At 43.0% G+C, this 15,071-nt stretch overlaps 1 protein-coding gene across 3 annotated transcripts in view; it reads right to left on the bottom strand.

Annotated features, from left to right (window-relative positions):
* The window catches only part of macrod1 (mono-ADP ribosylhydrolase 1), a 160,516-nt gene that overhangs the window by 47,330 nt on the left and 98,115 nt on the right, over window positions 1-15,071 (bottom strand). For all 3 annotated transcript variants that reach the window (XM_050043212.1, XM_050043213.1, XM_050043211.1), the window contains exon 5: window positions 10,727-10,843. In XM_050043212.1, coding sequence (XP_049899169.1) covers window positions 10,727-10,843 — 117 coding nt within the window. The remainder of the gene's footprint in view (window positions 1-10,726; window positions 10,844-15,071) is intronic.

A 15,071-nucleotide genomic window follows, 5' to 3' on the forward strand; every position in this document is an offset into this window, starting at 1 on the left:
AAATGTTTAAGTACCACAGACGTTTTGACGACATGTTAAATGTGTGACCCACTGCCAGGAGAATCAAAAAGCAGCTGGCAGCAGTTAGCAGCTAACTCAAAGAAGAAGACCAGCAGCCAAAAATGTCCATATAATGGGGAGACAAGGAGGTCCGGGAGCTCCTTTCTGCAAGCAGAGGATGAGCTCAGCTGCCAGAGATGGTAAATGATTGTTATCCCCATGTTATGCCATTGTGACTGTTTAGAAAGTGTTGTCAATGCCTATGTCATATGTCACACTAGAGGAAGATGCAGTTATGTTACACGTCATGCCCATCATGTCTCCTTTGCTTCCAGAATGCCGGCATGCTATCTAAAATCACACACTGGGGTGGCATTATACCTGTGTTCTATGGTTCTGTGTAAAACAAAGGCGGCATAATGACAGGACTTCATAGCAGCCCCATCGTGGGATCTCTGTGTAAAAAGGGCAACAGACTGAGGTGACACCTCGCAGACAGCCTGTCAGTCAAAGCAGCCCACTCTTAAATATGCATAATTTTAAGCTTTAATAAAATACTAATGGATGAGTTATATTAAAATTCAACCCTGTACAGTTGTGAAATTACCTATAGAGACCAAAATCGTTTTTGTACCAGGCTGTAAACATGTTTATTTCTGCTGCAACATGAGGGTCTATCAAGATTGACTCTATTTTGGAGCAAACCTCAAGTGGCCATTAGAGGAACTGCAGTTTTTGGCACTTGCATTGGCTTCATTTTGCAGTCCTGCAGTTTGCCTCTTGACAAGTACTCATTATGAGGGCAGAATGTCAGTGTTGCATTTTAATATTTTATATCTCTGGATTACTATCACTGATGCAACAAGATCTAAGCAGCATCTTAATGTAGCAGCTTGTTGAGGTGGAGCTCACAACATACTGTAGTAATCTTTATTTTTCATTTCAAATCTTGAAAGTAGCAGGTAACTAGAGCTGTTAAATAAATGTAGTAAAAAAGTCAAATGACCCTCCCTGAAACGTAGTTGGTTAGAAGTTTAAATACAAAATAAATAACTTCCACAGGCTTGTGTGTGGATTTTGATTTATGGTGTTTCTAATAATGAAGATAATGTTTGGTGCAATAAAAATGGTCCACATGGATACCTCTCATATTTCTCTGAAGCCAACCTGATTAAAACATTTGCATAAAAATGTAATAAATATATGTGTGGAAAAATATCATTTAAAGTAAGGCGGGGAGTGTGCGAGAGCTTCTCTCCTTTGGTGAGTAATGACTGTGACTATTTCCATCATCCGCAAGTCTTCCCACAGTCTTTTTCTTTTATGTCACTTGTCCTCTCTCCTCACAAAGTGCTGACGTCCTCTGTGGTTCCCACCAGAGAATACTGTAGTTTTTATCAGATCGATTAAGATACTAAGAGGCTCCTTTCATTAATGTGTGAAAACAGTCTGACCTAATTATAACACAAAAGCTTGTTTCTAACAGATGGCATTTAGACACTTTTATAAAACATATGGCTACACTTGTTTAATTAAGGCCTCATCGCACTGTATGATCCTCACACACAAAACACAATGATAAACAGGCTGAGCAAAGGAAACAAAGTGATGGTAAAAATACCAGACAGGTTAGACAAGGCAGAGAAACTGTAAGGAGGGGAGCAGCAAAGTAAATTTGTACTTGAGTGCAGCTCAAACTATATTCATCACACACCTGATTTGCTATGCACATTTACCCTGCAAAGAGGCCGTGCGTGTGCGTGCATGTGTGTGCTCTCTCTTCTAAGTGGGCGTCACACTGGTGTGAGCCTTAAGAGAACTTGACTGAGTGCCATCCGGTGACACCCGCCCCGGCTTTTCTTTTTGTCAGCCATTCCAGCTTTTTTCCTGCCAATTGTCATTACTGCTCCTTTTGGCTCTTTCTCTCCTCCGTCCCCTCCCCTCCCTCTCCTCCGTCCCTCGGCCTCTCACCATTCTTACCTGGGAGGCCACGAGTCACTGCTGCTGCTTTTAATACTCAACTGCCATCCATCCATCCATACTCTCTCCCCTCCCCTTTCTCTCCCTCTCTCTCTCTCTTCTCATACCTCCATCTGTCCCTCGCCTTTCTTTATCTGCCTTTAAAGCAGGAGGCAGGAAAAAGGCTAGCTGGTCCTTTGTGTGCTTGGCCTCAGTTTGTGCTCAGTCAAGCGGACACAGCTCTTAAATCCAGGCCCGGGCCTTTGGCACAAAAGGAAGGCTCAGGTCTTGTAAAGGCCCCTACGGCTCTCCCTATCTCTTTCCACCTTTCTCTGAAAAAGACAGACAGGCAGTTATTCTAAACAGGAGGACAAGAGTGGATGGAGAAGGGGGGGAACAAGATGCCGATGCTAAAAGGAGCGGACATAATTCTCTTCATCAGAGAGCAGCGGCAAAGACGTTCTTTTCTCCCTCACACCAACTCTCTTTCCCTAAACCAAGCAACACTGGAGCTATTTTCTTTTTCATCCCCTTTTTCTCCTTCAAGGGGAATGAATTAACTGAATGAATTAACACCAGGGCTGCTGTGATCATCATCATCATCATCATCATCACGCTCCTCCTCATCAGCAGCAGCAGCTTTGACGATGCTTTTTAACACCTAGAAGGATCACACTGCTGACGCCGAGGCAGGAAGAAGCAAAGATGTCGACAACCTTGTCAAAAAAAAGAGGAGGAAAAAAAAAAACTCCCCAACTAGCAAGGTATCACAGTCTGAGTGCTACAGTCTTTAGCCCAGAGCCTTGTCAAGTCTCTTGGCACTACTAAAGAAACCTTACTGCTGATGATGATAGGAAAAGAGGGGGACGGAGGGAGGGAGGGAGGGAGTAGGTGAGACTTGGAGGGAAAGGAAAGGCGGGTAGAGGATGGAAGCGAGATACAAGGGAGAAGGAGGAAGAAGAGGAGGGAGGAGGAGGAGGGAGACCAAATGTAAGAGTGTGGAGGAGAGAAGGAGAGTGGAGGTGGAGAGGTAGAAAGGTGAGGAAGAAGATGAGAAGAACGGGAGGAAACATGGTGTTTAAGTTGTTGATCACGCCGGGCAAAAACACCACGTCTTCAAAGAAAGGGGAACAGACGAGAGAGAGCGACAGGGCGACAGGCGAAGCAGAGAGATGGAGGTCTTGGAGGAGAGGAAGAGGGGGAGTCCGGGAGAGCTGCAGTGAGGATTTTAATTAGCGGTAATTGGCCACCGAGGGAACAGAAACTGGGAGATGGGAGGCAGGAGAGGGAAGAGAGGGAAGAGAGGGGAGCATAGCAGCCAGTTTTTGACAGAGTGATATCTCTCTTGCTTTGTACCTCTCTATTTCCTTCAGCACTTTTTCTATCTTGGCCTATCCATCTCCATCTTGTTTTCCCTCCATCTTTTTCCACCTCCAACTGTGCTACTCCCGCTTTACTCCCCAAACAGCATCCTTCACTCTCTACCAATTTCCACCTAAACACAAGACACTGCAAAGAGAAAATATTTGGGACAACATTAAAGCGGTGTGTTCAATAACGCCGAAAAGCTTTGTACACTTTACTGAGCTACATTAAATGCAGTTAATTAGGGATTTTTTTGGGCTGAAATCTAGAAAAAGATGAAAGAAGTGTCTGTCTGACCTAAAGTTAACCTGCGGAAAATAATGTTAGGTTCTTTCCTCTTATCTGTTCCATATTGGATTTATTACAGCACTTCAACTAATATTTACAATAGATCAGAGGACTACTTTTATGTGGAAGGGGCTGCTCGTAGTGATGAACCCACAAACAACTATCATTACTGCTCTACCCGACTCAGAATTATGCCAGTCAAATTGGATTTGGCTGTTCAATACAATAATCTGACTATTCGTTTCCTTCTTTATGTAAAGAGTTTGAACGGTATTCAGCGGGACGTTAAAAGACATTCACGTGATATAGTACACAAGCCAAGTTAGCCCAACGAGCTAGTGCATGCTAACTATGCTTGCGACTGAAATGCGCAACAACCTTTTTTTATCAAAGAAAAGCCAGAGACTGTGTAGTGATAAGTTGTTGTGAACTTTAAATTCACCACTTCAAAGCAGAAGGCACATGATAACATTTTCTCAGAGACTGACAGGGCCAAGCCTCTCTTCCTCCAGGCAGCTGCTTCCATCTCACTCAGACTCACCCAGGGTCTGGGTCCCCAGATGCCAGCACCAGAGAGCAGTGTGAAAGTGAGGAGCGTTTACTTTGCAGCTAAATCTGGGGAGCGAAACATCCCCACTACACTGCACAGTGCACAATTACTGACCAAAAAAGCCCAAAACAAGACAAAACAAAACAAAAATGACTGTTTTAGTGAAAGAATCACAGTCGACTGAAGGGTCTCTGTCCGATGACTTGGATCATCAACTTTCAGGGGCAGCCCTTATTATCACCCAACTCTGCAGTTCCCCTCAGCTCTGCGGAGCATTATAGTGACCATAGACTCAATATTTTAGTTTTCCAGCCTGCAAACTTTCTGTTTTGGTCTCACCACTCTGATCCGACTTGTTTTCAGCTGTGGCAGGCAACTTTTTTTGTTAAGAAAACTGCTTTAAAAGCCCACTGTACACCACCTGCTCAGCACCAAACGGCTGACAAAGTTAGGGACCAGCTGCTGAACATAGTGAAGCATTTAGCTGCTGAGATTTTTTTAAGATACTGGTAAAGACTAAAAACACAGCTAAGAGAATGGATTCTGCTCCCCTGGACCTACTGTTTGTGCCAAACTGCAACTGCCTGACAAATAATGTATCTGTATAACCTTCATGGAAAAATATCAAGCAGTGCAGCTTGTATCAAATCTTTTTTCACTGTATTTGTTTTTAGGATGCTGCAGCTGATCACCAGAATAAGAATTAACGGTTGTCAAGGTTGTAGGTCTCTGCACTGACGTCAGAGCGCTGCCTTTACTGAATGTGAATAGTGATTATGGTCCTGTTGTCTCTTTCTCGCTCTCTTTAGACCCGCCCCTGGCACCTTCCCTCCCCAGAGAGGCACGCTGTTGTATCTCGCTGTGTTCGGCGGGGGAGCGAGGGCCGACTGGGGAACAGGATAGCAGGGTTACAGCTGTGTTTATCGGTACACAGGTGAGCTCTGGGGCGCTGGGTCGTCCGGACAACACTTTTGGCCCACGCTCCCCTGTCTGGCAACCACAAAACACACAGGAGCGCACACCTACACGTGTGCACATGCATCTTACAGCACGCAGTTGGCTCACAAGTGAGCAACACGCTCAATTTATGCACACACAAACAGACTGATCTCAAACCGTTCCACTCCTAATCAAGTCCTCCTAATTACAGCGGCTCATATGCCCCAAAGTTGACAGATTGCTGATTTAACTGCCTTTAAGTTTTGGTTAATATGTGAATTTAGGCAGGGCCTGCTTGAAATTTTCCAGCTGTCATTTGTCAACATCCCCAAATTGCATGCGACTCTTACTAAACAGCAGCAGTAGTGTGCCATGCGCTCCGGGTGTTGCTAGGTTACGGTACTGGGATGCTGCTGGCTAAGTGGCTGCGGGATCATCGACGGACACTCTGCATGGAGGGCTGACAGCAGGTCCTCTGGACCATTTGGCAACTCGTGAGTCAGACGCTCTTTAAATCCCACATCTGGTGGCAAGCCCATACAAATCAAGATCAAAGTGTTGGCTTTGAGATTGGACCTGTCTCTCAACCTCCGTGCCTCTCTCCTGTCGAGTTTCATTTTCATTTCTTTCTCTTTTCCACGGCGGCGCGCTGCCTTCACACAGTCCTCTGCCTGCTTTGTTATCCCTCCTTTGCTTTCCCTGTGTTGTTGCTGTCTCGCCTCTCTCCCTCCTGCTGAGAGGTAATCAAGCCCTGTTGTGAGTGTTTAAGCATTGGAGTAGACGCATGTTGAATTATTCTTGGGACTTAATATTTTGTCTTGGAGGAGAGAGCCGGTCTCCATACCACATGCTGGGCATCGGCCACGTACACATGAATGCACACACACCCACACACACAGTTAGTCAGTCAGTGAGTCAGAAAGATAGTCAGTCACACAGATATCCTGCTGACAGAGAGTTACAGGTAAGAGATTGATTGGACCTGACAGGCAACCCACACTGTATACACTGATACACTTAATGCGACACAGACACAAGTAAACACAGTATGCACACTACCAGACTGTACAAACAAGCATATCACCGTGAGAGAAACACACGTGCACACATGTGACAGACAGCATCCATTCACACGTATGTAAACATCACAGCTAACGTCCTCAAAGTTAAACACACAAACCAACAAAAGGAGAACAGACAATGTAAGAACTCATCTCCTGACTAATTCCCTCCTGTCTTCAGCTTCCCTCACATCCGTCCCCTCCCCCACGCTGCTTGGTTTTATTTTTATTTCTTTTACCACTCTCCCACTCCCTCCTTATCTATCTCTTCTACTCCTGCTCTCCATTCTGCCTTGAGCTCGCCTTTATCATCGCTTCTCTTTCCCTTTTTTCCCCCTTCGTCTTTCACTGTGAACTTAAACTCTCCGTGGAACCATAAGCTGATATCACACAGACTCAGTGTTCCTTTAATCTCTCTCTCTCACACACACACACACACACACACACACATACGCACACACACTGACACAGACACACACACACACACACACACACACACACACACACACCTGGGTGGTCATTATATTTCACAAAGCTTGGCGAGGGCATTGTTGCATTACCTATCATGCTGTGTGTGTGGCATAACGGTGGTGCACAATATCATGGTTAGCTGGTGACAGAAGATCATGTTTAAAATAAGAGGCAGGAGGTGTTAACTGTTTTAGCTTCAGAGGCCTTTGAACTGTGTGTAACTCTTTACATACAGTATGAGACAGGTAGTAGTGAGGGTGTAGCTGATTAAAAGGCTTTCATTATAGATAATCCGTCATGTTACAACGTTGAACTCCATTGATTTAGCATTGCACTCATGTAACTCACAACGGACACTTTGAAAAAGGATGAAAATCGATTTAACAGAATCAGAGATATCGCCTTTTTTATTCCACACATTCATCTTCCTTGTCAAAACTTGGCATCTACATCACCCACAATGCAACTCGACCGCAAACGGTTGGGTCAAAGATTTGGGTGTGTCATGCTAGTAGCAGCTCATGTAGCCTCAAGCAGAGATGAGGACCTACAGAGGTCTCACGTCTTTTTAAATCCTCACACTCAGATTTTCTTTTCATTTTCAAGCTTGTAGTTTTCAACCCTTAACTGACGCTGACTCAAGTGACATCACTTAAGGCAATTTATTAGACTTCACAGAGCTTGCTCTGGAGCCACAACAGACTTTATACAACTTATAAGTGGTACTAACCTAGGCTGACCAAACGTCCTCTTTTGCCCGGACATGTCCACTTTTCATGTCCTGTCCGGGGCGTCCAGGGGGTTTTTATAGACTGATGATAATGTCTGGTTTTCCGTGTGTTTGTGTGTGTGTTAGAGTGCGGCACGGGCCGCATATTTCTGTCCGAACCCAAACTGAGCTCGACATTATTTAATGACCAAAGCACTGAGTTTGTGTCACACAGTTGTTACGGTTACAAGGTATTTAACAGGCCGGGCGTGCTCAGCGGAGAGGGAGACCTCCGTGTTTGAGACAGGAGCGGGAGGCGGGAGGGGGGAGCGGTAGGCGGGAGCGGGAGGCGGGAGCGGGAGGCGGGAGGTCCGACGGTTCCAGCGAGAGGAGAGGGAGAAATAAAACAAAATAAGATAAAATAGGAGACACCTGTCTCCCTCTTTTATTTTATTTTCAGCGTTTAATCAAGGCGGAGGCGGGCGGCTGGAGGTCCGAGACTTCCAGCGAGGGGAGAGGTAGAAACAAACAGCCAATGTGTGTCTGTGTGTGTTATGTTCAGGTGTTGTCACGTAAATAACAGTGCCCAAGCAATAAACAGGACAGACAATAGGATTTTATTTATTTTTACACTACATTTTCACTGAAAGCTGACCGAATCCGACCCGAGCCCGAATACAATTTATAGCTACATTTTTGACCAAACCCGGCCCGACCCGTCGGGTACCGTCGGGCTCGGATCGCCACACTCTAGTGTGTGTATGTGTCCCCTATTGGGGCCTATCTGAATTTCTGTCTTTGAGAGATATTATTTTGTAATATAACTGAATTTTCTATCCATACATATAAATTTTAAATATATTAAAATGATAAGGCATCTTTGAGTAAGCTGCGAGTATCATTTAAGTAGCCTATGTCGTGGCCGGCCGAATGTCCTCTTTTTTGGAAATCAAAATATGGTCACCCTAACTAACCAGACCTGTAAACAGACTTTGTAGTGTAAAATCGGTGGAGACCCTCTTTAAGAAATCCGACTTAGGAAGAATTCTGGTATTGAGTATCAACTGACATGTTAAACTGAGAGGTGACTTCATAGCTTTTTGTCTTTTCTGCCACATTACTTATTAAGCAAGTGCTGCTGCAGTGTTATAGCAGCGCACTTTCAAGCAGTCAGCTAAGCCGTAGCTGTAACTTCTGACGATCCGACTGCATGTGAACGAAAACAGCCATCGAAGCCGAGGAGTCTTGGATGCATCTGTCAATCATGTTAATCACTGCTCGTGAATTGTGGTGAAACTAGTTTTCAGAGATATATTTTAGTGTACTGTTTAGCTGTAAAATGAGAATGTTGGTCCAGTCAGAGGGCGGTGTTGGTGCGTCACTCGACTATGTCCAACATGGCCGCCAGGTCAAAAACTTCCTCATTTTACAGCTAAACAGTACACTAAAATGTATTTCTATAAACATTTGAGGCAAGAAATAGACAATGCAGTAACAGAATCTTGATACATATTTGATCAATTTGACAGTTTGGCCCCATTTCAAGAGCAGTGACTGACATGATTGACAGCTGTGTTACAGACTTCTGAGCTCTGATTGGGTGTTTCTGGTGCAAGCAGTAAATTCTAGCAAATGTCTTCTGAGGAAATAGGAGGACGAGGGATATGACTTTTTCCATAGTCTTAAATAATACTGTGTGAATATAGTGACAGTCAGCAAATATGACAAAAAGTGTAGCTTTAGCTTTAAACCAGTAGTTCCTATTGTGGGGGTCTAATCAAATTTACTATCTACAGATTAATCAACAAAGAATATGATATTTAAAGAAATCTATTCTGCTTTTCTTTTCTGTCACACATATATTTAATTCTACAGTGTAGGATTTTCATATTAAATGTGGCCAAAGTTTCAAATAATGAGGTGAACCTATGTACATGTAATCCTTGTGAGCAAAAACTTCAGGCTTCAGACTGTTCAGTTTACTCTGTCTCCAACAGCTTTAGCTACAAGATGACATCAGATCCTAGCAGATTTCTCTATATGGTCATCGGCTCCTGGCGCGCTACTGCAGTGTTTATATTACAGTACATACACTGCTACATGTAGCAACATGCTAACATCAAGGAAACATGTAATATTGGTTAACTTCTCCCAGATTTCCGATTATGTTAAGAGGCTTTTTGTGGTGACTTGTCACATATAAAGTACAGCTATTCTCCATTACAATCACCTCCTGGCTGCAATGTTGGTGCAGAAATGCAGAGATACTAAAGACCTGGAAACACCAGTCAGAGCAGACGGGAGAGGGACTCAGATAGAGAGGCGCTAAAACAGAGCGCCTCAGACAGAAGGTGATCACAGGTGTTTCAGCACAGACAGTATGAGGAGAGAAAAAAGTGTTTTTTGAACATTAAAGCATGTTCTCATGAAAACCCAAAATACAAGCATGAACCTGAAAATGAGCATAATAGGTCCCCTTTAATTGCAGCCCTGCTATCAAGAGGTCAGCTAACAGCTTTTTCCTTGAATTTTCCTTTGCCAGAGTTTCCAGATGGAGACTGTTTTTGATCAGTCGTGGCAGCTTTTACTGCTCACGCTAACTGCCCAGTGTTTCTTTAAAATAAACCAGAACATTTTACTGAGTGAAAACACTATAGTGATACAATATTTAGCTTAATTGAATAGAGTATCAGTAACTACATGAGTGATGAAACTGAAGATGAATGTCCTCAGTGTCTAGAAACAAGAAGACAGATTGTAGTTTTAATTTTGTAGTTTCCAGAGTGTCGTTACTGCTGCTCAGTTCCTTTTATTGTCTGCACCGAGTGTTGAGGCTCTCCCCACAGTCGCATGTTGCGTTTCAGATGTCTGGGAAGCCGTAGGAGAATATTTTTTTCAGAACTAAAACACCTAGAAAAGCTTTTCCTGTCATGTTGAATCTTCAGTTTCGTCACATTATACATGCTGCAGTGGAGTGCCACTTAATAATTGAGTGCCATTTACTTTGCTATAAAAGGAAGGCAGTAAGTGACATTATTGTGGATACCTAGATGAGTTTCTGCTGGTTGTAGAATCTGGGCTGGAGAGGGAAACTGATCTACTTTAAGAAGAAAGAAAAACAATTTAATTAAATTGTGCATGTTTCTGTGAGGAAGAATAAAATATTCGTGTTGCCTTCTTTTATGTAGTTATTTATTTATTATCTATTCATCTGTTGTCTAACCTTTATTTATCTCTTGAAAGTCAACTGTGCAGCTTGCTCTTTTTTAACATCCTGCATCATCACTGTCACACTTTCCTCCGCATTCACACCTGCAAACAGTCCAGTAAAACCACACTAAGGTAGGTGGATGTTAAACAAACACTCACACACTTCATACTCACACTTTGCTGGGAGGCCGTAGCCACAGGTGATCTTGGCCTCTCCGGTCTCGCAGCCGTGAAGGGAAGCACACTCTTTTTTCAGCAGTGGACCTGCAGCGCGGTGGATCGCTCCGTCCACTGGAGAAGAGAGGACAGGAGATTCAGAGAGTTGGCCTACTTATGTCAATCCTCTGCAATCTGACTACTTATAAGGAGTCTAAATGTTTGAAGTCCAGCAGACACATTTACAGGTGTCAAAGCTTAGCGCTCAAAGGACCAGGATGATGTCGGTATTAGTAGTGAGCAGTTGAATTTCCCATCTACTGCAGGTTGCCAACTTTTCCCCCGTAATCCTGCTTTTTTTTCGCCCCTTTTAATAAGTCAAAGCATCTGTCTCTCTGTGTGTCAGTCTATTTAATGGATTTTAGGGCCACTGCCTTAGTTAATTACTCCATTTAATGTGTTATTAAGGGCTCAGCTGACTTTGACTTTTTGGTCAATTAGTCTTTATTAATTACATTTTCATAAATCTGTATCTATCTTTGATCCACACCACATCTAAAGACCGTGACTGTGTTCATTTCCAGGAGGGCAATGATGCAGGAAAAGCAATTTTACAGCTGTGCCAATTTACCCGTTTCAGTCACAATCTCTGCGCCCCTCCCAGTTAGACACATTTCCTCAACGTTAATATTTATACCATCTTGAGCTCAACAGCTTTATTATTGTGGTTCTCAGCATTATGGACCCAGGAAAGCAGCGTTTCACTTTAATGAAATCACACTTGGAACAAATTAAGATAAAACAGGAACAACAGATTTAAATGCTGCAATCCAACTACAAAAAACAAAAGAATTTACAATTAAGGAACAATACTTCAGAGCCAAAATATTTTACTTAAATTAACGAAAAGAAAATAAGAGATGAAAGAAAGAAAGAATAACAATTTTATACAAAGCTTAGTTTATATTACATCATGATGTGACATTACATTTCATAGGATGAAGGAAACCACCAGGGCTGCCGCCTAATAGTCGACCAAACGTTAGTCCACCAGAAATGTCATTAGCCAGCAAAATTTAATTGGCTGTTTAGTTGCAGAAAAATAAAACAAACAAAGAAAAAACATGGAACTCTATTAGGAGCTGCTGCACCTTTTCAAAATAAAAGTATCTGCGGTTAATAACATGTCAAGCAGGAAATCAGGGATCATTTTGAGAAGGTGAAGGATGAACCCAAGGTGATATGTAAACTCATCTTCATTGGTCGACTACAAACATCACGTATCATCTGAAACATGTCAGTAGCTACATGCCCATTAGCCACTTAGCACAATCATTACTGCTTTGCCGACAGTGTCATTAACAGGCGGCTCGCTCAGTGTGTGACGTGCACTTGTAGATTAAATATAGGCCTATATTAATGAAGGTTCAATAGTACGGTTTTGTATTTCTCTGTAATGTAGCACAGTGTTAACAATGTTACTGATACTATTCTTTCTCACACCTTCAACTCAAACTGTTGTGTTGCCCCGCCCAAAATATATCATTTAATAATTAAATTAATATCGTAAACATGCGGGTGACTAGTCAACTAATGGCCCTAAATGACGACTATTGATCGAGGGAAATTATAAGTCGGGGGCAGCCCTAGAAACCACACACATATTCCAGTGAAGTGTTGGCCGCACACTGAAGATTCAGATTAAATCTGGAGAAGAAAGCTAAGTGTGCTTAGACATTAAAGTAAAAAGATAGCATCGGAGCATCTGAATGCTCGGCTTTCTCCCCTTTCTTGTCACATTCAGACTAAACATCAAGTCTGTTAATCATCTCACAGAGAGAGGAGAGAGATCAGCTTTATTATCCCACCCGGGAAAATTCATTATCTAGACAGTGTAAAATCACAAGTTTAGACTGTGCCACTTTGTCAGGGAACTTTATGAAAAGCATAATCTCAGGCATTTTAAGCCTTTACATGAACATTATCAGAGTAGAGATGACAGGAAACAAAGGAAACGAAAGATGAGGAATGACATGCATCGAAGATCCCTACAACAATAACATCATAGCTGCTCAACATAAACCTGGCAGCAACTGTTTCCCTCAAAATGTAGTTGGCAAAACAACTTAGTAGTATACACTGTATATATATATATATTCAAATGCTATGTTATGACTATGTTTATATGCACAAAATACCGGGGGTTTTGCCCTTGTTTCAAAAAGGGCAATATTCCTACTAAGCTGTTTACATGGCTAATGAAAATTATTATTCCACTAATATTCCTGTTTACATGCTGCCGTGTGTGCTCCAACTAATATGCCCTAACACAGTGGTTCCCAACTGGTCCAGCCACACAGTCCAGATTTCTCCTTAGTCATTAGTTCAAGGTCCACACAGTTTAATACACTGGCATCATACTTGTGTTTGGCCATGTCATTGAGCTAGTTTGCTGTCACAGTCCAGAAGCTGTCTGTTAGTCACTCACTCTACAGCAGGAAACAGCACTTTGAATAAAAGCTCTCTGCTGAAAATTCACTGTACGTAAAAATAAAGTGTGTTTTTTACAAACTTGACATGTTTGCAAGTGCGGTTCATTCAGAATGGACTCACAACCCTCTTTCGGACTGCGACCCACCAGTTGGGAACCACTGCCCTGACACATCATTTGTCACGTCAAAATATGGAAAAGTGGAACAGCTGGAGCCGTATGTCATTTTTCTTTATCACATCTAGGATTTTTTCAAAGCTTTCCACTGTTGGCGGACTTATTGAACTGTGCAAACATAGCCTCCTTGAAAAGGTCAGTGTTGTGTTATTTGCGCATATCCAAAAGCTTGTTGATATCAAAGAATTTCATAATGTTTCAAAGTAGGTTTGTTTCTTCATCTGACCAAAGATGTGGGCTTTTCTTTTGGTCCTGCATCTCTACTAAAGCCTTGCAAACTGTAGTTGGTTTGTGTACAAAGTATCCATGACAACGCACAGCACTGATAGTAAACAACCAAGAGGCTGTGTGTCACAAACTGTGATTAAAACCCAATCGTATTCTGAATGCACTGTATACATGTCCAAAGAATGCTCCTAAAACCTGACTAATATCAGCTTATCCCATGCCTTGATTGGAAAATGCTTCATGCGGAAAAAGGACTAATTCGGAATATCCAAACTCAAATTCAGACTCTGAGTAATAGAAGAATATCAGTGTGCATGTAAATGTGGTCGTTTTCTCACAGTGTTGTCAGCCGGTCTGCCAGTAACTCACCAGCACTTGTCGCCTGCTCAGATCCTGGCTCAAGACTCTGCTTTTCTTTTGAAATAATTCAGAGGTAGGAGTCTGGCGTCAATAATTCATAATTAACCCAGAATAAAACACATCTGTCAGGAACGAGTTTGTCAGAGCACTGTGAGACTTGTCAGCACTTGGTGAAAATAGTACAATAACACCCATCCATATGTCACAGCTCAGCGCGTTGGCCTGTGGCTCTTATCTCCGTCTGACTGTCTACAGGCCAGCTGTTACAGCGGTGTGTTTCGCCAAACTGAGTAGCTCCAGGCGGGGGTCTGGTGTTATCTGAACGGTATTGTGTTAAGTTGGCATATCGCATGCCGTGCTGAGCTGTAGTATGCCGTGTCATGCTGTGCCATGTTGAACTGGGCCACACTGTGAGCTAAGCACAAGTGTGAGGTTGTGAAAGGCGAGTTCTGAACACTGGCTACCTCCTCAGGGTGCACAGAAACAAGCTTAGATACCATGCTCACGCTGCGTGTATGTGTGCATGTGTGTGTGCACAAACCATTGCTGGTGTGTGTACTTCCTTGTCAATGCGTATGTGTGCCCATGTACAGATGTATCCATGTGTGTATTCGTGTGCGTGCGGTGCGTGTGAGTCCTTGAGGTGACACGCACACACACACAGTGCACACACTAACTTTGAAGCAGCCCAACTCTGAAATAGAGAACAAGTGTGATAAGACGAAGAGATGGAAAGGAGAAGGAGGGAGGAAGGGAGGGGAATAAGGGAGAGAGCAGCAGATGTAAAAATAGTCTGGAGGGAGATAAGGAAACAGGCACGAAAAACAGAATCAAAAGAAAAAGAAATGGAAATTGAACTGAAACCTAAACCAACAATACCTTTTGTTTTGTGTCATGCTTCATGTTTGGCAGATACATCAATGGGTATGTTCGTAAGGGTGAGTGTGGGCATGTGTATGTGTGTTAATGGTGAAAACTGGCCTTTACCCCCGTCTTTATGAGAGGATTGCACAGCCTTAAGCTACAGCAGTGCTTCTCGACCTGACAACCTCTCTGCTCAGGCCCACACATACACAGCTGGACTGAAATGTGTGTGAAATACCTACA

This window comes from Epinephelus moara, chromosome 4 (genome assembly GCF_006386435.1).
Source record: "Epinephelus moara isolate mb chromosome 4, YSFRI_EMoa_1.0, whole genome shotgun sequence".
In the NCBI taxonomy this organism is placed as follows: domain Eukaryota; kingdom Metazoa; phylum Chordata; class Actinopteri; order Perciformes; family Serranidae; genus Epinephelus; species Epinephelus moara.